General features: G+C 47.6%; 1 protein-coding gene across 1 annotated transcript; it reads right to left on the bottom strand.

Moving 5' to 3' along the window:
• Positions 1–8049: 8049 nt before the first annotated feature.
• LOC119398956 (uncharacterized) lies at positions 8050–10402 on the bottom strand. Its single transcript, XM_037665772.2, has 2 exons — positions 10391–10402; positions 8050–8424 (listed from the first exon to the last, which is right to left on the bottom strand). Exons 1-2 carry the CDS (start codon positions 10400–10402, stop codon positions 8050–8052), a joined length of 387 nt encoding a protein of 128 aa, XP_037521700.1.
• Between the last annotated feature and the right edge of the window lie 13369 nt (positions 10403–23771).

Raw genomic sequence — 23771 nt, 5'->3', positions numbered from 1 at the left:
GACAAGGAAAGCTCAGCGGTAAGTCTGAAAATTAATATGCAGAAAACTAAAGTAATGTGCAACAGTCTCGGAAGAGAAGAGCGCTCTGCGATAGGTATCGAGGCAGTAGAATTTGTGAAGGAATACGTCTGCTTAAGACGGGTAGTAACCTCGGAGCCAAACCAGAGACTGAAGTAACAAGAAGAATAAAATTAACAGAATACGTACTTTGCAATATTTTTTGGCTGCTATTGACCTTGTCTTAAATTACCTTTTGGAAAGCGAGAAAGTTCTTCGAGCTTTTAGATATGTAGTCGGCTTTGTCGTGACTTTAAAAATACCTTCCAGACGAATACTAGTGCTGTTGAGATCCAAAAAAAAACGGCAGGAAGTGGAAGATGGAAGCTTGGAATGAAAAAATCTGTCAACAGGCGGTGTATGCTCGAGCCAACGTTTCGATAAGTGGTCTTGTCTGCCTGAAGGCTGGAACTGATTTCCTTAGCTATCGTGTTTAAATCAGTACCAGCCTGGAGGAAGACAAGTCCACTTGTCGAAAAGTTGGCTCGAGCACCAACCCCTTGTTTAGAGATTTTTTCATAGTGCTGTTGAGAATATTTGAAACTTATTCGGACGACATGGAAAATGCTTTAGCTTCCCCCATGAACTTCCTAACAATGACACCTTAGGATCTTAAGATATTAATAAGCTTTTAAGGGGGCAGCATACTTTCTGGAAGTACTCTCCGCGTGCTCAAAAAGAGCTTTTACCTTTTGATTATGCTCATAGTAAGGCTGTAAAACGAGCTATTGCTTCACAATGCCTTGAATTGGTGCTGGCAAATTCCAGTGTTTACTTGGCTCAGACTGAGTGCTTACAAGCGGCTGGGTTCCCCTGCTCCTGCTTGACGGCTTTGCTTGAAACCATCCTTCGTGAAAGGGCAAGAAGAAGCCTGACTCGGCTCGTGCAGAAAAAAGGCCGGAAGTGGTGCCGTACGTGCACATAGTGTCACACAATTTAAACCGTGTGGCAATATGCAGTACAATGTACCTATAGTTTTTTTTCACCGTCGCATAAGCTGGCTGGGTTATGCCAGAGCATTTCAGGACCATTTAAAAAACCGACGTGCGGAAAAAAGCCCTTTCGCCCCTGCGGTACATGCGCCGTAGGCGTTGTGTACGAAATCGCACTCACTTGTGGCATGGTTTATATAGGACAGACTGGTCGTTGCGTCAACGATAGAGCACAGGAACACGAGCAATCAGTTAAAAATGATTTGACTTTTCATTTACCTATGCATTGCAGGACCTTTGCCTGTGAGCCAGTGCTGACTAACATTCGAATTATGGACAGAATTGGGAATGCGTTGATGAGAGAGCTTATGGAGGCGTATCATAATAAAAAGAAAGAGAGTGATTTTATCAATGACACTTCTGCTGTGCTGCGCAGTCAAGGAAAACTGTTCTTAGAAACATGGTTATGATGTGAATATGTATTGCTCTTGCGATCCTGATTAGCGTTGTTGACTGTCACGTGCAATGTGCCTGAGCGCGCCACTCGGCTGTGCATATATCTAGGGAGTGAGTGAATAACTTTATTCAGTTCCTGGAGATTTCTGGGCTGGGTTCCCGCCTAGGAGCCGGCCGAGAGACCGTGTCTCTCAGCAGCTTCCTTGGCATGCTCGATCGCCCACAGTTGATGGTCGAGTCCTGAGCTGAGCAGTGCCGCCCGCCAACGCACCCGAGATCCTCATCGGAGGCAGCTTCCCTAGTTTTGCGAATTAGTGCTGGACACTGCCAGAGAATATGCGCTAGTGTGGCCCTATTGGTACAATAGTTGCATGAGTTGGTTGTATACAAATCAGGGTAAATGTGCGAAAACTTAGCCGGGGCCAGTACGTTCAATGGCGGCAATCAATTACAAACAGGCACATACGCCATGGGAGAAGGACATAAACTTTATTGTCAAATCACTAAAGTTCGAGTTGAACGTCTATTTAGTGGGCCTGGGCACCAGCGTTGTTTCGAAGCGGCTTCCTCGGCACGCTGAACTGCGCAGAGTTGTGCTGTCAGGTTCGAGCAGCGCAGTGTGGTGTTCCAGCGTGAACTGAAGCTGGCGGTGGAAGAACGGATGAATCGGCACTGTTCGAATTATCTGAGCCCTCAAACTCCCACAACATGTGGCTGAGCGTGGCAACCTCGCCACACGAGCTGCATTTGTTTGTAGTGTAAATGTCTGGATACATGGCGTGCATGAGCGTGAACTGAAGCTGGCGGTGGAAGAACGGATGAATCGGCACTGTTCGAATTATCTGAGCCCTCAAACTCCCACAACATGTGGCTGAGCGTGGCAACCTCGCCACACGAGCTGCATTTGTTTGTAGTGTAAATGTCTGGATACATGGCGTGCATGAGTCGGGTTTCTGTATGAATAGGTTTGTAATTGACTGTAGTGTACCGCTTACTTCCTGTTTTAGAATACCGTGAGGGGATGGGTAAACGCGTCTCTCGAACCGGTAGTGTGTCGTGATATCGTGAAACTTGGTCACACGTTCCTCCCCCTCCCAGACGTTTGGCGTATCCCGCGGGGCCTATGCTTCCTCCGATGATGCTCGGTGAGTGAGGGGGACTTTGCTGAAGATATCTTAGTTGCGAGTAGCGCCTGTCCTGTGCATCTGTGTTCCTTCTTAGTCCTGTTCGATTTCGCGCTATCCGAATTTCAAGAGTAGAATAATACGGATGAGATGGAGCACATTCCGCAAGTATTCTCAAATCATGGATGGTAGTTTACCACTGTCACGCAAGAGGAACGTTTATAAAACCTGCATCTTTCCGGTACTTACCTATGGAGCATAAACTCGGAGGCTTAAAAAGAGGGTTCAACTTATACTAAGGAAAGGAATGAAAAGGAAAATGAAGGTGCAGTCTTAAGAGACAAGAAGAGAGCAGAGTGGGTCAGGGAACAAACGACTTTTAAGGACATCTTAGTCGAATTCAACAAGAAGAAATGGACATGGGCGTGGCATGTAGCGCATAAGCTAGATAACCGCTGGTCATTAAGAGTAACTTTCATGAAGGATAACACGTTCTTCAGTCGCACACTCCCCCCGCAATGGGGTTTTGACAGGCTTAATACACTAATCAGTTATATCTGACCGCACTAGTTCAGCTCAATTCAGCACTGAGTGTATTGCAGGAGGCGGCAAACGCGCGAGGGCGAGACAGAAAGTTAGGTGGGCAGATGGCATTAAGAAGTGTGCGTGTATAACGTGGTCGCACCAAGCACAGGACCGGATGGACTGGCGGAACATGGCAGAGGCCTTTGCCCTGCTTTGGGCGTAGTCAGGCTGATGATGATGAGGATGATGACGATAGATAACGAAACTTAGAAATGGCAAGCAGCCATTGGCGACAGCTCGTGCGGGCAGCCAGCGCTTCCCAAAGGTAGTTTTTTTTTTCGGCGACATTGGGCGGCGATGTTCTTTGATTAGCAGAAAGCATTCACGTGCTCGTTGAGCGGCAACGACGCTTTCACCCTCAGTTTGGTTCATACGTTGCCCACCGCCATATTATCCCCACATTTAGCTGGACCCACTCCTAAATTCAAGTTGGCCTTCCCCACACCCATTAGTTATGAATGGAGCCGTATGTATTTCTATGGAAAAGGTGTCACACCTTCGCATTATAGGGACAATTTCGTTTCCAATATTACTGTTCTCTGCTTTCTTTTTTACCACGAATATCTTTAACTGTAAAAGCCTCCATCGTTTTGAATGTATTTAGAGGAATGTTTAGGAGGGTTCCCGCAGGGTGTTTTTATTGAGCTCCGCCAGCCAAACCTATGAGGTGCGCGCCGCGTTATCCACCATAACATGAAAACGAGGCACTTCCTATAGGCAGCGGCTCTGCAAGTCCTCGCCCCCGCAGAGAGAAAACTAATTAGCTTGCGCGCATAGGTGTTGCTGTAACAGTTTTCGTGATGAAACGAACAGGTGCTATACGCAGTAGCGTCTACAAAAAAAGAAAAAAAATCATTCCGGTACGAGGAAAAGATATCACCTGAGGTAACGTCTGTCGGATGGAGTACATTGCGCACATTCATTCGGAACGGAATGATAAGCTTTGCGGGAGGTGTACCTGGACTGGGAAGCCCCGACGCGTCAAAGGATGTTTTCTCGCGTTAGAAGTCTGCTTGCTTCATAACAGCTAGCTTTCGTCCAATCCGTGCCGTTCGTGCTTGTGCTTTCGTGCCTAACCATAATATTAGGGGCGAAGCTCCTTACGCTGTGGCTCAGTCCCTCCATTGTCGTTGTCGTAGCCACCCAGCTGCTTCTCGCAATGTTCACTAGATGGCGCTGCGCTGTGACAGTACATGAATTGCTCACTAGATGGCGTGGAGGCACGCGCGGCGTGTGGGGTTAGTGTGATAGGAGAGCGCCAGATGGCGCTTTATGAGTCGAAAAGGCGCTCGCTCTTGTCGGGCTTCCTCTAATCGATGCTGCGCCATGAACAGCGAAGACAAGGCGGCGGAGCGGAGGGCACGGAAAGCGGCTGCGGTGCGCGCTCGCCGGCAGGATCCGGCGGTGAGAGTTCGTGAAGTCATCACTAGATGGCGTTGGTGGCGCTCGCTCCATAGAGATACATGGTAAAGTCTAGTGTGACGGGATATCACTAGATGGCGCTAGCGCAGCATAGTTGACGAATTAAAATACGAGATGGCTCTGCGGCGCTCGCTCCATTCAGATGTATGGGAGGGCATAGTGTGATGAGCGATCACTAGATCATTGGATGGAGGCGATCGTTCGAGATGTTTCGATGTAGTGCGATGGGAGACCGCTAGGGGTGAGAGCTCTAATTGCGCTCGCTCTTGGCGCGCTTCCTCTTTCGCTCGGAGTCGCTGCGCCATATGGAAGACAAGGCGGCGGAGCGGAGGGTACGGAAAGCGGCTGCAGCGCGCCCTCGCAGACAGAACCCAGAGGTGAGAGCCCGCGAAGCGGAAGCTGCACGGAGGCGCCGAAAAACGGATCCCGACGTTCGAGCTCGCGAAGCAGAAGATGCACGGCGACGCTGAGAAGCGGATGCAGAAACTGTGAGAGTCCGAGAAACGGAGAAGAAACGCGCGTACAGGACGTGCATATACATTGAATTTACGAACGTCCAACTGCAACCCATAAAAGAACCGCTCTCCTTGCATTTCACGGACCACAAAGCCGTCATTTGGAAGGGACAACGGAAGCCAAACCTCATCTTAGAAAATGAATAAAAGTTCTTATATAACCTGACACACTGGTTGTCACTCTTTCATGATGATGTAACGGGCGAATTTTCATGGAACAGTTATGAACCTCCGGAGCTTCGCCCACTCATCATCATTCACCCCGTGGATATGCTGTGATGTTTTTATCGTTCACGTCCTATTCAATTTTCCCTCGAATGTGCTAGCGTAGAGCCAACTTAATAAAAATCACCGCATCTCTAGTAATGCGAATCATGACGAGTGGCGAAAGCACTGGGTATTGTACCGGTATGTCCCCGTACGTCACCCGCGCGTTGCCACTTCGAACGTAAATTGAGTGACATAAAGTGTATATATATACAAATGTATTTATCTGGTTCCTGCTTAAGGCCCTTCTATTTTAATCCTCTTGTTATTGGCCGCGAGATCGACCTATAGGTGGCAGGAGCGTCGCCGCGTTAGTGTGGAGAGGCGGTCGGAGGCGCGTATACAAATGCACACAGCGGCGCTTCGTTGTGAGCAGTTTCAGCAGATTGTCGGCGAATAAAATGCGTTGATTGCTGCTTACTGGTAACATATAAACTCCTCATTCTTGAATAGATGCATGAAGATCATCCAACGTTCCTATTACTAGTGAGAGAAGCGCAATCTGCCGATGAAAGCGATGCTCGCCCTGGATGACAGTCTGCGCTTACGGACTGTATGACGTTCTTGGTCGTTTTCTCTGTACGTGTTTAGCTTGTGTTCTGTGTACTACGCAGAACTACTACGTCTGTGTACTACGCACTGCTGTATCACGACTGAACTGCTTAAGTGTTTACTTCTTGTTCATTTGTACACCAGCCCATATTCCTGTGCAATGAGTTCAATAGCACTGTTCACGCGAATACGCATACGCACGAAAGAGTTGAGCACAGAGCTTTCATCGATTGATTATGTGCGCGACAGTGATACAACAAAGGTCCGGTTACTTTATGGAATAAGTGTTTTTTTTTTCAAAATAATAATGTCCGCTGCATTCCATCAATTTATAACAACTCCACACAAATGCTCAAGATAATGTGAAAAAAAGGATGAGGTTTTGCGTGAAATTATACGACACAAGTGTAAGGCACGCCGTCGGGCTAAGCACACGGGTGGTTCTGCATAAATTCCGCTCCAAGTGAAAATTGCGCGCGGCAACTCCGTTTTATCAGTGCCGTGTCATTCCATTGTCTGTTTTTTTAGGGATAGTTTGAGTACCGAAGTCTCAGACTCCACTCGATAGAAATATTTCGCTGTAGCGGGACCACGACCGTAAAATAAAAGGACATCTTAAGCGCAACAAAGCTCATCATGAACTACAGTGCCGCAATTATACACCTAACAACAACGCGAAAGTGCATGAGCCTCGTTTTTGTTTACCACCGAGTCGCTAAAACGCTGCATTCACACACAATTTAATGCTCCTCATGTTCGGGACTATGCCAAGCGCACTTTACGATGTGTTTGAGCAAGAAAGCGGCACCAACACTGAAATGATTCCGGCGAACGAAGGGTACGAAACCAATACACAGCCCTCTCGAAATTCGCACTCACTGATCTTATTACAATGCGCATGCGCCGAGCAAGCCCATTTGCTTCTGTAGACCATGTTAGGTATACGTACGAGCAGTTAAAATCGCGGTAACACAACAGAACAAACCGCCCTTTGAGAACGTGCAGGACGTACGCGCACATGCAAACACGGCGTGGCTAGCAGACGACGCAGGGAGCAATCCATACTAGGCGCGCTTCCGCCAGTAGCCGCCAGGCGGCGACTCCGCTCGATCTCGCGGCCAATAATTCGTATATCGTCTTGAGTTCTGGATTACGTTTTCCATTCATTATAGGTGCATTGAGGTCTGTTAAATGGAGAGGGAATGGTCAAACTGTCAGGCACGACATCTTCCACATCACACTGTCCACATCCTTCAGAATTGTGATAGCCAGATTTGTTGATTTCGGAAACATAGTGTTTTTAATTATTATTCGATAGTCATATGCAGTGCTGCATATGATCTGAGACTTCGTAACCGTAATCGTAATCACAACTTATAATTCGTATAATCTCTTGAGTTTTGGATTCCGTTTTCCCTTCATTTGGTTTTCATTTCTCGTTGTGCAGGTGTTCAGTTTCGGTTTTTAGTTTTGCGTAGCGTGACGGACGCCGACAAGGCTAGGCCCTAAGGAGCTTCGCCCCTAAAAGAAGCACAAGCTTCGGCAATGCAGACATCACTGCTCCTGCCAAGCCACGATAGAATGACCTTATCGTCTCACAGTCACTACAACTAATGCTTTTATACACCGAGAAAAGCACCTTATTTAGTGTTTCTCGTGGTTTGGGTAGTGTGAGGGATAGTACTGCGAGTTGAGAAACTCCTTAATTACGAGATAACATTTTTTTCAGTAGAGTGCTTTAGTCAGATCCACACGTTATGTGTAAACATTCCAAGTTATAACTGAGCTTGTTAACTAGCCTAATGGATATGGTATGTGTGTTGTTTTTCGGAAACACCTAAAACACGCTAAGACAATAGTGTTCTAGACTATTCAGACAGTAATGTCAGAAACGGCAAATAATTATTCAACAGCAAGCCATTTATTTCCACGTTCTTTGGTACTTTGATTTTTTTTTTCTTTGGCGCACAAGCGTTGTTTTCTCCTAATGCCAGCTCGAATTCGTGGCATACGTGAAGTCTATCGAACACCGTCATTGCCATGATGGGGTGGCTTTTGGAGGCTGTTGCAGAGTTCATTGTTGCGCGGTGAGAAGATGGACGTGGGTGGCTGCGCAGGGCCAGGGTGTTGGGCTCCTGCTCACGACCAGGGCCATCCACCTCCGTGGCCGCCTCCACCGCCGCCACCATATCCGCCGCCGCCGCCGTATCCACCACCACCGCCGCCGCCCGAGATGGTCGTATACGTTACGACCGGCTTCAGGGCATGCGACACGGTGGCCACCGGCTTAGCCACGTAACTGACTACAGGCTTAGCGACGTAGTCCACGCTCACAACGGGCGTCTTGACGTAGGAGACAGAGGCTACGCCGATGTCACCTCCACCGCCACCACCGCCGCCGCCAAAGCCACCACCTCCGCCGTAGCCGCCGCCACCACCGCCGCCGTAACCATGACCGCCGTCAACAATAATACCCGCAGAGGCGATCGTCGCTGCGGCGAAAAGGACGAGGATCTGGAACAAAGAAAGATTACCGTAATGTCGCGTGTGTTGTACCCGGCAGCTAAGTTATGTGGCTGTGTTCAATGAAGAGCCCGCGCCCGAACGCTTACACACCGATCTTTCGTGAAGGCAGCGCAGGAACAAGGAAAAATGCTAAAGGCAACGCAGCAGAGCAGTAACTCGACAGACTTCACCACGCATTTTCCTTTCGTTGCCTATGCGTACTGTTGCTAGCATGTAGTCTACTGCACCATTAGTAGTCAGTAGTACTGTGAAACATTTATTGATGATGACATGGAGCTCCAGTGTGTGGGTTGCTAAATCTAGAGCCCCACTGACGATCGCGGCCCACTGGGCTAGGTCGGAAAGGCCAATCGGTCCTGCTGCACCGTGGTGGCAAGCCACAAATCGGACTACCAACTATTCAAATCTCACCCCAAAAAGAGCATTTTTGTGTCAAAAGAACCACGCGTTATGGTCAAGATATGGCTGATCTCTCCCTCCCCTCCCCCCCTCTACACACACACATACAACACGGGCAGGTGTTCCGATACTGTGGCATTGTGCCTTACCAACAAATAGTAGGCATAACTTACATCGTCAGTACCCTTCAAAAAGGGAGCGCACACTACGGCTTGCATAAAATTTCGTACACAATCCTTGAATGAGCTCAAATGTAAAGCCGCTGAAACGCAGATTACTAAAAGCTATGAATTTCCTTAACACGGAGTATTATGAGTTGATTCCATGCGAGCCATGTTGAGCTAGCGCTTCTCGATCATGTGTCCATATAAGGTCCACACGTTGCTCCATCAGGCATGCTCCTTTCCTTTGAAGCTATCCATCGTTGTCAGGTTCTATAACCATTAATTTCACGTTGCGTTGTTCGCATCGCCAATCAAGCCGTTTCGCTTAGGCTGCCGCTCTTTCGTGCTTGAGCTCGTGTGATAATAAAATTCTCGCCTGGAATGCCTATCTTTCCATTCTCTACTGTGCAATGCGATTAGGCAATTTATTCGATCGCCCACAGCAGCACTGCAGGTGCAGGTTGCCATTGGAAACGGCTGGTAGCTTGCGTCCTCACAGTTATGTAGAAGCCCAGTAGAAGTGTGCATCGCTTCAAAACGCTCTGTCAGTGTAGGTTTCATGAATGTTTAAAAATACTCGGGCTCATTTTCCTAAGGTATATGTAGCAGACTTAATAGATGTGAATTAAATGTTACCGTCCCTCTTCCAGGTACACGTGTTTCGGTGTAGAAAAGTAATATAGTTGCCACTTTTGTGCACAACAGTCCTTCACTGCGAAATTGGATGTATTATATTATTGTTGCTTCACGTGTTACAAAGTGCACAATATGCATTTCGCCAACTCGTTAATCCATATATGACTTATAAGGACGGCAGAGTGGTTGGAGGTCGGTGACATGGTACCCGGAGCAATGCGCAACATGCTTATAGGGACGCTATGAACCAAGTTTTCTTCCTTCGCTCGGTTGACATGGTAGGATTTCTTAATTGCCATAGTGGCCGCAGAAAACAACGATCGCTAGGGGAACCTGCCAAATCTACGGCATTTGAGGTGATCGCCTAGGGAAGCGCCGCCAGCAGAAATAATACGTTGGCCAGTTATCCATAATTACAAAAACAATGTGTCATCGCTGTCAGAAGTGACAACTTAAGGTTCTGAGGTCACGGAGCGCAAGCCGTCACCGAAGCAGCGGGGCATGCTCCCCGAGAAAATTTCGACATTTATATACATGAAATGCTGAAGGTATAACGTGGGAAGGACGCTTAGCCGTTCGCGTGCCTCCCTCTTTGTGGCCTTTTATTTAGCATAGACATAGTCAGCTACCTCGCGCATAGCTGCCAACATTTATGCTGCACTGCGTTCTATATCTTAACCGAGATTGGGTGCATTTGTGTATCCGGCTGCCCGGCACTTCACGTCACTAAGGCGTGTACGTCGCCGTCTACTCACCGATGCTTGCATGGCTTCCGAAGCGGACGAGGGCTGACGGACTACTGGACTCAGCGCCCTTTTATACGGAAGACGCCACGACTGCTCGGAGGAAGTGGGAGCGAGAACAAGAAAGGGGGGCCGCATGAGCAAATAAAACATAACGCAGGCTCGTGGCTCGTCTACGGTCATTATGAGGCTCACGCGTTGCGTTGGAAACCCCGTTAAACCACTTCCTGCACGAGAGGGATTCAACGGGCTAGTAACCCGTAAGTCAGAACGGATGCGTTACACTTCTCAATCACAAAGACGCTTAGCCGAGAATTTTCCCGTTTATCTTTTGGCCGTGGTTCACTTTCGCGGCCGCGTTCCTGGGCGACCAGCATTCGAGAGAGTCTCCCGAGCCTCCAAAGCTCCGATTGTTCGGGCAAGAAACAAAATGCTTACCCAGCCCAAACTTCGAAACGCAGTCTCTACTGGGCCTTAGATTGTTGTATTGTACTTTGTTACACAGCCACACTGATACTAGTTGGAGAAGGTTCTGCTAGATTCCTGAAAATTAACAATCACTTTCAATCCAGACGAGGAGTCAGATTCCAGTAAGAGAGCAGTTCCAGTAGATTTCGCTTTCATCCATAACTCTCGGCATTCACTAGTGAATAGATACGCAAATAGGCACGGCCGGCTGTCTTCGATTCATAGGACTGCTCGTACGTTTCAGCCATCAATCCGTATCTCCTTCACCCGATTTGATCCCCTGTAAGGAAGGAATTACTTCGCGAGTCGTCGGCCTTTGAGGCTTCCGTGCAAATTTCTCGCTGTTCTTTCTACACAAATTGTTTGGTGTGCTCGAAGAGCGCCGGACGTTCGGGAAAATACATAATTTATCGTATGCCCTTGCAATTAGACAGGTCATAATGTTTTGCGGCAACCCAAAATGGAGGATAAAATGCAATTTGTATATCATATTATCCAATTGTAAGGTGTACACCCAAATCATAAACGATGAGAATGGCCAAAAGCCTTCGTCGTTCGGACAATTGGAAGTTTTAATGACCTTATCTTCTCCCTTTGCGACATCCATTATGATGAGCTACCTATAAATGCGCGAACTTTATATAATTTCGTGCCGAGGTTCGGGAGAACAAAGTCAAAGCAATTGGTAGTGATAGAATAAATTATGCTACATTATACGGCAATTTTGATTCCAAAAAAAATAGTTATCTCAATATTGTACAGGAATCATGCTATATTCTTCATAAACCGAACTCTACGACCCAGTGAACTTGCATACGACAATTATCTGCTGGCTGCGAGCCCTTATGAAAATGTAAAAAATAACTATATTGTAATTTCTGTCGTAGCGACGTACTTCCAGCGTATCCTTAGACATGGTACTGCCTCTACAAAAGCGGTCGTATGCAGCAAAATATTTCAACCAAAAAAGTTATAAAGGAACTTTAAGCAACAGGAATGCCTAATTCACAATTAGCACAGCGTTTGTGTTTATCTTCCCTGCCAATATCGTACAGAATTGGCAAAAGTAAGTCGCGTCTCCAAATCAGGGTGCCGCGTCGCAAAGTGTTATATACCGTAAATTCCCGAGCAAGTACCCCACCCCTACGGTGAGATAACCGGGCAAGATTTGGAAGGGACGGGGGGCGGGGGTGCTTGCTCGGTCGCAGACCAAAATTCATGATGGCGGCGGAAGAGCCTCTACGAATAATTCACACCTTTGGTTCTAATGAAGTGCTTTATTGAATAGGCATGCATTTACAGATTTTACTGAGCCGGAGGGGATCCTCGTGTGAAATTTCATGCGCGATGACAACGAGAGAAAGACGCTCTTCAAATGTTCAGACAATGTGCGAAAGCTCAGAATGCAACCCGGGGCATCACAGTGTAAAATTACTAAGAAATCGTGCACATATCTGAAGACTCGAGAACTTGGGCTGTTAGGAATCGCTGCTGCAGGATTCTGTAGCGAAGGGTATGCTGCAAAAAGATGGCGAAAGGGTAGGAGAGGGGGGTGGCGCTTGCTCGGTATGTAACGGCATATATATATATATATTATATATATATATATATATATTATATATATATATATATTATATATAATATATATATACGGCTTTCTTATTCTGACGACTTAGTAGCTATTCCTTGATTACAGATTACAGATTGAAAAGTAGAACAACTTAGAATGAATATGTCGCCCCGCTCCTGCGATTCACAATCTTGGGGAGTTGTTGGCAAACTGTCGGCAATCACTGCATAAGACTAACTAACCGTGATCTGCTGATCGCTAGTACTCGCTAATCCAGGCTTCCATCGTGTTACGTAGGCTATCCAATCTCAAAAGCAAAAAAAAAAAAAAAACGCCAGGCCTGCGCTGAAACCGCAGCACAGTCACAGCGAAAGCTGGAAGAGTGGCGTTTCTAGAGCCCCTTGTAAGCTCTCTTGGGGCTACAATACAAGTACACTAGAAAGGTACCCACTACGCCATGTATCACAATTTTTGTGAACTTGGGAAGCACCTACTAAGCCATTCGTCATTCTGCAGAGAAGCGAGACACCAGCTACACATCTGTAAGGTATTATGTGTACTTTGTTGACGCGACGACTGATGACGATGAAGAATTATGGCTCAGCCGTTTGTAATGGGTTGGAAGTTTTAAACGGCCCATCAGTTACGTAACTTGCAATGGGTGACGCCCGATCGCTATTTCCGCCTCCCGTCATGCTGTATAACATACGTTGACGTGGGAGAGAGACGGGGGGGGGGGGGCGAAGAACTTTACTGAGACCCCGAGGAAATGGATCATGCGCTTATGGGCTTCCTTGGCAACCAATACAAGTGCACTTGCGAGGAGCCCACTACGCTATAAATCATTGTAATTTTTGAGAAGTAGGGCAGCAGGCACCGTGACATTTTTGTTCATTCTACGGAGAGCCGTCGTACCTGCTTAACGCATGTAAGGCATTATGCGCACTTTGTTGATGCTCTCCCTGATGACGATGAAGAATTATGGCAGATCCCTTTGTAATGGGTTGGAAGCATTCAACAACCTACTCGTTGCGCAATTCGCATTGTGTGACGCCTGGTTACAGAATTCGCGTTGTGCGACGCTTGGTGCTTATTTTACTCTTCTATCACGCTATATTGCATATGCTAATGTGGTTCCATCCCGACATGAAGCCTGTATAGGACCTTTTTGCAAAGCAGTTTCAAGCACCGGCATGGCTCAGAGGTTGAATACTGGGCTCCCACGCAGAGGGCCCAGGTTTGAACCTCGTTCCATCCTGGAATTTTTTTCTTATTTCGTTTTTTTTTTCTTATTTCGAGCGATACTGGTTACGGACACCGGCGGCGGCGGCGGCGGCGGCGGCGGCGGACAACTACGGCGCCAAAAACGGCCGGTGAAATGATCTCATAACAGCTTTCGCTGTAAGAAAGATATCACGTTTGCACAACTAAAATTACATTTCCTATATTTGAGGTTGATATAACATGCACAAGCATGCTAGAGAACTCGAGGGTCGGTGGTACGTAAAAGGACGCTAGATAAAGCCGCCCTTTAGGCGTCAAGGTGTAATAGATGGGACTAACAGGCCTGCTTAACGCACACGATTCCTCGATCTTCCCAAAGCCATGCATCCGCCTGATAGTATTTGGCTCACAGTCAAGCATTGTGCAATAGCAAGCTCGTTGCTGAGTGATTCGCATATCATCGATTCCCACAGCTTGTGCGATTAGCTGGAATGTTTATAGCGATTGCTCTACTCCTCATCCGAGTTCACGGTGTGATATGTGTGTATAACGCCGTGGTCGAGGTCTACGCTAGTCAAAGAGCTTCAGCGAAACACCTAGTGCAGCGCGTTCGCGAAGAAGGACAGCGGCTCCAGGTCAGTCTACCGTGCCGTCCCTACCAGAGGCGTTGGCTGCATGCAAGTTCACTGCGCGTTTTCACCAACAGCGCCAGGCAGCTTCTGTATGTTGTCATGTGGTGCAGCACGCTGGCTCCCTTGTCGCGGCGTGTAGACGAAGCTTGTAGACTTCTCGTCGTCCGTGCCGGAACCAAGACATGAAACGCCACGGTTCTTTAGGGTTTATGGCGCTCGACTGCTGACTTGAAAGTCGTGGGATCGAATCCTGGAAGCGGTGGTCGCATTTCGATGGAAGTGAAATGCTATACGCCTGTGTACTTAGATTTAGGGGCACGTTAAAGTATATACCACATGGTTGAAATTTTCGAAGCCCTCCACTACGGCGTCCCTCATAATCGTATAACGTTTAGGGAATTAAAATCCCAGCAATTAATATTATTAAACCAAGACATGAAATAAAGTTAAATCATTGCCAACGAGTGGTCTCGTCTTTTCACAGAACAATCAAAACCTAGCTATTGCTCGACAATCTTGGTTTATACGCGTTCAACCGCGGCAAATCTGTTTCCTAAAGGGGCCTGCAACACTTTTTTAGCTTGGTAAGAAAACGATAGTCGAGGCTCCCGAGAACACGCGAGCCAAACATTAAAGCTCAGCACGCGCCCTGGACTTTACCATTATTCTCAAAGTCAGCTTCTCCTCTGGAGAAGTGATGCCATAAACCCAATTGACCACGCAATAGAGCCAAAGTCCACGGCCATTGGCTGATCTGAGCATCGTGAGCGCCATAGTTACCACGGCTGCCCCGGGATGCGACTCGCCATCATAGGGAAATTAAGCCACGCGTTTGAAAAAAAGGGAAAAAAAGGAAAGTTTCTCAGTTTCATGACCCGCGCGGATGAACGTACCGCCTTCGTGCCCCCTTGTCACCCCCCCCCCCCCGCTCTTTCGCCGCTTTCAGCGCGCTCGCTAGTGCGAAAGGAGAGAGGAAGCGCTTGAAGCGTGTGACAAACCCGGTAACTACGCTCGTTCATAAGCGTTTTAAAAAATTTTTTTGCCGCATTCGATTCGTGAGGAAATAAGCTTTTAGTGGAGCTATTCTATCATTACCTCGAAAAAGTGTTCCAGAGCCCTTTTTATACGGACAGGCAAGGAAACCGTAGTTTGTTGCTGGCTGCAGGTTCACAGCTGCCAGGGTGCGTAGGCAACGGCGAGGCAACCCAAGCTGCGTAGATGCACCTGCGGATCGATCGATCGAGTAGGGAATCAGTCAGTCAATGAATTATTTTAATAATAATATCTGGGGTTTAACGTCCCAAAACCACGATATGATTATGAGAGACGCCGTAGTGGAGGGCTCCGGAAATTTCGACCACCTGGGGTTCTTTAACGTGCACCTAAATCTAAGTGCACGGGCCTCAAACATTTTCGCCTCCATCGAAAATGCAGCCGCCGCGGCCGGGATTCGATCCCGCGACCTTCGGGTCAATCAATGAATTATTGAATGAATCAGTTCGCCTATACCAGAAATTACATGAACAGGTTATAGAAAATCACACCATCTCCGGCTAAAGGGGACCTGAGGCGATGCGAAGCAGCGTTTCGGCATGTAGAGCCCGCGTTTCAGAGGGGGAGTGGAGAGGGGAGCGGAGAGAGGCAAAGGGGAGAAGGGAAGTGGCGATGGGGAGGGGAGAGAGGGAAAGAGGGAGAGGGGAGGGGGGAGGGAAGAGGGGGAGGGATGTGGGGAGAGGGGGAGGGGTGTGGGGAGGTGGAAGTGGAGACAGGGAAATGGGAAGGGGGAAGGGAAGGGGAAATGCGAAGTGGTGAGGGGGATGGGAGAGGGGCGGTGGAGAGGGAGAGGAGGTGTGTGGAGAGGGCTTGGGCATGCGCAGTAAAGGTGGTCACGCCGCACACCACCACCACCACCACCGGATTGAACACCGCTATAAGATGCTTCACATCTAAAACCGACAGGCAGCTAGATGAATTATTCTGCTCTTGCGTATGTATGCATAACATACAATCGAAGTTTTTCATTACTTGGCTCGCAATTAAAGATGAATAATACATCACATTAAAAGACCGAATGTTAATTTGTGGTGAACTTTCTCGGCGATACCATTTTGCTGCTCCTTGAGTTTTTCGACGAATAAAACCGTAAAACGAGACTGCCACACTAGAGTAGCGAATGGTGTTTGTGCACACTGTATAGGCGTTCTGTCGGAATGACAAGATTGGCTTCAACGACTGTATGGCGTTGTTCTCTTGTCTGTCTTTACAAGCGCACGTCTGGTACGCCGTATTGCGGCTCTCTCGTTGTATTGAACACAACAGTAAAAAATTCATCCTCCTAAATGCGTGTGCATTTCTTTGCCGTCAACGAGAAAACTGCCTCTCCATCCATTCCTCTTGAGCGTAAGACTCGAATCCCTATAGGAAAGTAAGTGCATCAAACAAAATAATGGTATATGCGGCTGGGCGCTATTGCGCTCTAACTCGGACCGCAACAACGCGGAGCGCGCTGTTGATTTGAGCGAGAGAAAGCGTGGCCGAGCCGATCGTGCAGCCGCACGCCAGCGCAACTGGAGGCAGAAGGAGCATACAAGTCATCGCGTCATCTGTGGCAGGTGAGCAGCGCACCCCGCATGTAGCCGCGGCGGACTTGAAGCCATTACGAAAGCCGTAGGAGCCACATGATCCGATTCTGTCAATGCTAGCATGTCCAAATTGAGTGCACTTCGCAGCGCTCTGAGGAGGGGCGCGACGCTCTAAAAGAACCAGCTAAATGTGTTCGTAACACTCAATTTCGAATACCCGAATGTAACGCGCGTCGCCAGGGCGCTATGGAGAGCTCGAAAACGACCACCGCAATGTACCATAAGTTTCCTTGGTGTGGCTGGGTTTCGATCCTAGGCCCTCAGTCTCCGAAGTGTAGTGTCTCACCGCTGGGCAAAACACGCACTTGCCCATTGTGCACGGATATCAACGACATGAATGTTTAGCGCCGGCTCAAAAACATGTGTAAAATAAGAACACTTTATATGAAAGTTCCGTCGAGTTTATTGATGGTTGATACAAAAGCCCCGTCTTGGACAACGTGTAAGCACGACGTGGTGGAATGCACATATCAGGAAAACTTTTCTTCTGAATAAACTGAGGGCCAAATTCGCTTATTGGTGCTCACCGAATGCGCCCTGCGCTTTCTTGTCTAGGCGTTGGCGAAGGCTAGAAAGGACGTGTTAGCTCCGTGGCGATGCCGCCCATGACCAATGAAGGCCGCAACCTACAATAAACCTCTAAGCTTCGGCATCACTTCGAAAACTACCAAATAAGACTCTGCGTTGATTTTAAATTCGTGAGCATTTCTACTCCGACTAACTGAGAAATCTCTCCGTCTATTCCTCTGCATCTCTCTCGCTCTAGACGGTCATTGTTATAAACAAATAAATAGGCTTTCCTGACGGGCCTAAGCCCAGAGCTTCAAGCTCCCAAGGCAACTACCTTAGCGATGGTCCACACACCCAAGCTTGCAGAATGAGAATACAGTGAAACCACGGTGATACGATCACAGTTCATACGAACTTCGGCGTAATACGAACTTTTCGTTGGTCCCGGTTAAGGTCCATTGGCCTGCAATTTAACGGAGTGCGGTTGTTGCGAACCGATTTTCACCCAGCGACGTTTGATACGAACGTACGCTACCAGCCAGGTACGAAGAGGTGCTGTCCGCGCTGTCGCCGAAGACGCGCCAAGCCCGTGCGAGCGCGGGAACGCAAGCGTGGGCATGCGCGCCGCATCGCCAAATCGTCAGAATCACGGTGTAAGAAAAACACTTTTCTTAAGGTCAGAATAAACCTTCAGACACGCATCACGGCCTCCGAGGTTGTGTGCGCGAATCTTCAAGGCTCTTATGTGCCTCCGTGCGCCCTCGCGTTAAGATTACAGAGCACATTATCGCCATGCTTTTTTCTTCTAACTCGTCGACGCGGGCTGCTGTCGTTGTACTCCGTTTACACGTGTCTGCCTCGTACATCAGACCTCCTATGAAAGGTGGACGAGGACCGAAAGAAGGCGAGGACGGTCATGGCGAAGGAGTCAGGCCTCGCCGCGTCAACATGCGCGACCGTCGAGATCACACTTGTGTGGGCACGGCCGTAAATTTCTCCAAAAACATACCCAACACCTCCGCGATAACAAAATGATAACACAGGACAGTGGTTCTGTAATTTTGTGGCCTTGATACATCGCATCAAAGCGCTTCTTTGGTTACTTTCGCTGCAGTACTACGGTGTCATGCAAAAAAGCATATTAAAAATTTGGAAGGGGCTACTATTGTCGCGGGACACAAAGCATGTGCTTTATTAATTAAATAGGCGCTTACGGGCCGTATATTTACCAGTGCTGATAGTATTGCCGACGTCTGAAAACTTAACTGACAATCATTCAGAGTTCTTCTTGACGTTGCTGTGGCCCTGAAAAACAATAAATGAAAAATGTACGCCAGCTTTCTTTTGTCGCATGCTAATTTTCCATGGTTTCTGGTGACACGAATTTCTGATGATACGAATATTGCCACTCCCACTTCTTGTCTTGTTTTGATGTATTCGGGTTTTACCGGCAGGGACGGTTATCAACGCTCGACGCTGTCCGCGAAGCAGTGTTCGAGAAGCTTCGCGATTGTAGTAGATCGTTTTGTTAAGATTGCGCGCCGCACGCGAATGTTCCAGCGTTGTCGAGAGATAACGCCGCCACCAGCGATATTGCTGGAAAGTTCGATAGCGCCTGTATAAAAGCCGACGCGCTCGACCGCTTGTCAGTTGATCGACGGTCGACGCTCTGTTCGCCGCTATCAGCGTATTACTGTAGTTTGACTTTCAGTTTCCCGGCCACAAGTTCGGCCAAATAAAGTTTCATCTCGGACGTGCTGACTGCTGTCTTCGTCAACGTCACAACCACGTGACAATATTTTTGGTGGTCCCATGAGATTCGCATCACCGAGCTTTCACTGTATATCTGAACTGTATGAACGAGTGCTACCCGCCGCGCAAAACAGATATAAAAAATGAACAGTTTACATATTGCTTTTTTTTTTAATTTCATCGCAGTGAAATGAAATCCCTGTCTAAGAAAAGACTTCAAGCGAACAGGGAGGATTGTACATATCTGAAAAATTTAGACTCTCGGACAATTTAAATCCGAACTCGCGTTTCCGAGGAACCCGGATACCCTTTCTGATGAGTCCGTTCGAGACGCTAGCGAACGCTCGAAAGAACAAAGAAAGACGGCGCGCCGATGTGGCCCGCAAAGATCGTTTCTAGGGAACGCTGCAAACTACAACACTCTACGCTTATGCATCACTCACACAACTGCTAGATCAGATTCTGCATGTATTTACTTTTTTTTATGTGGGGTGACGCTACATTCCAGGACAGTCGCTAATGTGCGCGTGTACTGCATACTGCTCTTCACCGCAATTTAATTACAACAACCGACCGCATTTCAGAGTGTATCATTTCAGAATGTATTACTCCAGGTTGTGGCAGAATAAAACGTTGAGTGGGTGGCGCCGAACGAAGTACATGCACATGAAATAGATTTAGTTGGTGAAATCATAAGCTCAATTAGAGAGGCAGCTACCAGACCTAGGTAGAATAGATAAGCCAAACCTCACAACTCAATGGTCTCATGGTGCAGTAAGCGAGGAATTAAAACGAATATAAAACATTTGTAACTGCGCACTTGAAATTGTATTCTACTTGGGCAATATAGAGGCTCAGCAAGCGACCTTTCATGGAAGTGTCGGGTTGGATTCCGGCTGCGGCGGTCGCAGTTCGACGCAGTTCGTAGGCGAATTGCTAGAGACCCGTGCATTTTGATGCAGCTGCACGGTAAGAAACCCCAGGCGGTCCATATTTCCGGAGCCATCCCTACGTCGTGCGTCATAATAATATCGTGATTTTGGCACGTAAAGCACCACTTAATATTATTATTGTTCTTAAAAGCGTCAGTATGCCCTGGTGTTTCAGACAAAGAAACAACGAGACTAGGTATTTTAATTACAAAGTGCAACAATAGGCAAAAATATATTTTAATCTGTTACCCCAGGTTAAAATATTAGGTACTAATATTTGTATCATGGTCGAAAAATAATAAAAAGCACAGATAACACCTCTATCAAAAAACGAAATGCAGGGTTTCGGAGGAAAACGAATATTGAAACACTACATTCCATTTACATTCCAAATAAGTGTTGTACAGACTAAGGCGTCAGGTTACAAATAATGTTAGCATAGCACCGATAACAAACGCAAAAATTGATAAGGCTTCGGCGTCGGCTTCTCAAGCTCCAGGGAAACGGCGTCGACTTTGGTACTGGAATCTAGGCAGTGGCGACATCCGAGGTGCCGAAGTACTTCGCGCACATGCACGTATATGTCAACTGAGGGTTGGAATAACCACTATCTTGAAGTATCTAGCTGCTCATATTGCCATAATAGCAGTATGATCAGCTTTCGTCCCTCGCGGTGCTCAGTTGTTAATTGGTAAACCAAACAACGACACTTTTTGGTTGTTTCGTTGTAAAGGGAACTGCCCGGAGACACGCAACACGTATTCACCATCGGTGTTTCACCCTAACGCTGATGCTGGTATTGTCTGTAGTACGTGACACAGCCACAGCACTGTATGTATGGCCTAATCAGTGGTTGCGTGCACACTATACCGGGTAACAGGACACTCGACCCTTTGTATCCTTCTTGACCTCGCGCGGTGATGTATATAGGAAGCACCGCTGGGCAAAGATACTCAGAAAAGTATTTCGGAATACAAATATCGCTATAAATGTTCTGGAAGCTTAAAGTACAGATACTGATGTACATTTTTCGGAGACTGAACGGGATATTTGGAAAATACTTTTGCAGAAGAGACGAGAAAAGTACTTCGGAATGGCGATACAGGAATACAGACGCAAGATTACATGATACATATACAATTTCTTTTATTTCGGGGACGGTGATGCTCAACAAAGACATTTATTAGGTACAACATATTGTTGATACCGTGAATATTGTTACAGCGCAATGAAACTTGCAACTCAGGCATATGTATGGAATCAGCTAGGAGCACCAGTAAATTAAAAAAAAAACTATCCATTATTTTTCACACAATATAAGTTTGGCTGAGGAGAATGTTGCATAAATTGCTCATAAGCAACATCAGCTTCTTAAATAGGCTGCCTTCCAGGCAGCGTCGGTTCGGTCTCAACACAAGACTCGCGAGCGAGAAAAGTCTCTGTACCTCTGCAGACGAGCCCAGGTTCAAGTTATAATAAATAAGTACCGGCTTCATGGACGGAAAGTCCTGCAGCATGGCGCTATCTCTTCTCGAGTCATCCACGTACAGAAACCCTTTCTATCTGTCCTGGGTCATTCTGTGCGTTTGGGGAACCTTTCACTGCCCTCCCTGTATCACCCCCAGGCGATGCACCTTATAAACATAGCTATTCATTTCACTATTTGGAAGCACGCTACTGATTTCCTAAGATAAGTACCAAAATACCTTTGTCCTGCACAGCATTGCTAAACAAAAGAGACATCGTAAAAGATTGAAGGACACTTTGCAAATTCCACAGTATGTTCAGCGAATGCCTGTGTCCATTCTGCTGGGATCTTGGCGCCCGGTGACTTGTTAGCCCACCGCATGCGCATTCGCTCATTCTTCTTCTGGTGTTTGGTATCGGGGCAATCAACATTCTTGTGGCGCTTTTCCGATCCGCTTGCCGTGAAATCATCACCGCGCCGCTTGGGATCCATCCGACTAACTCGACTGCAGTAACGAGACGTCTGACGAAGGAGCGTTGCCGCGCGCGCCGCTGTACAATCACGTGATGGCTGAGAGAGCGGGGGGGGGGGGGGCACGGAAAGACGGACGGACGGTCGGACGCCGCCGCTGTGCCATCACGTGATTGCTTAGAGAGTTTAAGGGGGAGAGGCCACCGCTGTCTCTGCGCAACTGTTGCTATGCACCGCTGTGCCATCACGGTATTGCTGAGAGAGTTGGGGGGGGGGGGGGGAGAGGTCAGAGCTGGCACCGTTCCAGGGCACGGACGGACGGACGCCGTGAGTATGAGCCTTAAAGGTATTTCACTACTTAGATAGAAATACATTTTTCAAATGTGTCTCAGTTCACAAATACAGATACTCAAAAGTATCTCTGAGATTCTATCGGAATCCCTGGTACCGCGATAAAGCCCAGCCCTGATAGGAATTATGTCATTAGCTTATGCAATGACAGGAAGCAATCGTGGCAGAGCGTTGTAAATGAGAGCGAGATCTAGTGTAATTGGACGTCGTTAAAGACGGCTCCACAACGCTCGTTGCTGTTTTTAGAAACTGCGCACACCGGGAGTTCGTGGACACATCATTGCCGGACGTGGAAAATATCTCCCCTCGCGTTCCCGTTCTTGGACTCATACGAAAAATAATGAACTCTCCAGCCACTTACAGTCCAAAGTGGCTAAAGTTAAACTTTAGAAACTATAAACTGACACGACGTTTCGGGTCCGATTCGGTCCCTTCCTCAGGGGTGACTGTTCGGCCGGCCTCCGAAGCTAGCGAGTTTCTTTTGGCGGGGTCCCCCTCTCCATTGTCCTTATTCCCGCCGTTTTGTTGCCGCGGTGTTTCTTCCACTGGTTCCATAGACCGGTGCACTACACACTCGCAAGGTTCCAGTTGAGCGGTTGACATTTCCGGTGTTGTTTGGATATGCCAGGATTCCAAGAAACTGCCTTTTGGTGGTTGCCTTCCGTGTCGATGACCCGGGCGCCGTCAAATTGATGCGGTGGTCCATCTTTCGCTGTGTTCAGTGAGGGCGTTTCGCGCAGCGTTCAAGCTACGCACGTCGTTTCGATGTTGCCGTATCCTTTCATGGATTTTTTTTGTCTCACCGATGTAAGTGGCGTCGCAGTCCGTGCATAAGCATCCTAAAAATTCAAGCCGGGAGTGCTAAACCTTATTACATCATATTGGGCATGTCTGCAAATTATATTCGTTATTTCAACTAGTCTACTCTATTCTATATTCTATTCTGACATTCTATGTAGTAAAACTTTTATTGAAAACTGCAATGATGTAAATTGTTGTATACTTGCCCTTTATTGCCTTATATGCAAATTCGCTTAGCCTTGTCGTTTTTACGCTTCATATAATGCACCATTCAAAATCATGTGCTCCGCGTTTCTCCGGTGTGAGGCGCTGCCATTTTGCAGTTCAAGAAAGTCCAAAGTTTTCTGCCGAACATACAAGGACGCCATCCTAAACACTAGTACCGGAGTTGCTTTGGAGGCAGAAATCAGTTGTTTCAAGGACTCTGTTTTTCTGAAGGTAAGCTGTCACTCTTCCGAATAGTACCGACAGAAGCAATCGCACTCTACGTGCATCGAACGCATCGAAGTTAATTACCTGTCAATGGTCATTAAAGGCAATTAAAGGCACCGGAAGTCATTCGGCACCTTCAT

Source organism: Rhipicephalus sanguineus, chromosome 7 (assembly GCF_013339695.2).
Source record: "Rhipicephalus sanguineus isolate Rsan-2018 chromosome 7, BIME_Rsan_1.4, whole genome shotgun sequence".
Taxonomy (NCBI): Eukaryota; Metazoa; Arthropoda; class Arachnida; order Ixodida; family Ixodidae; genus Rhipicephalus; species Rhipicephalus sanguineus.
The sequence above is the reverse complement of the archived record's forward strand: the minus strand, read 5'-3'. Positions and strand labels throughout refer to the sequence as shown.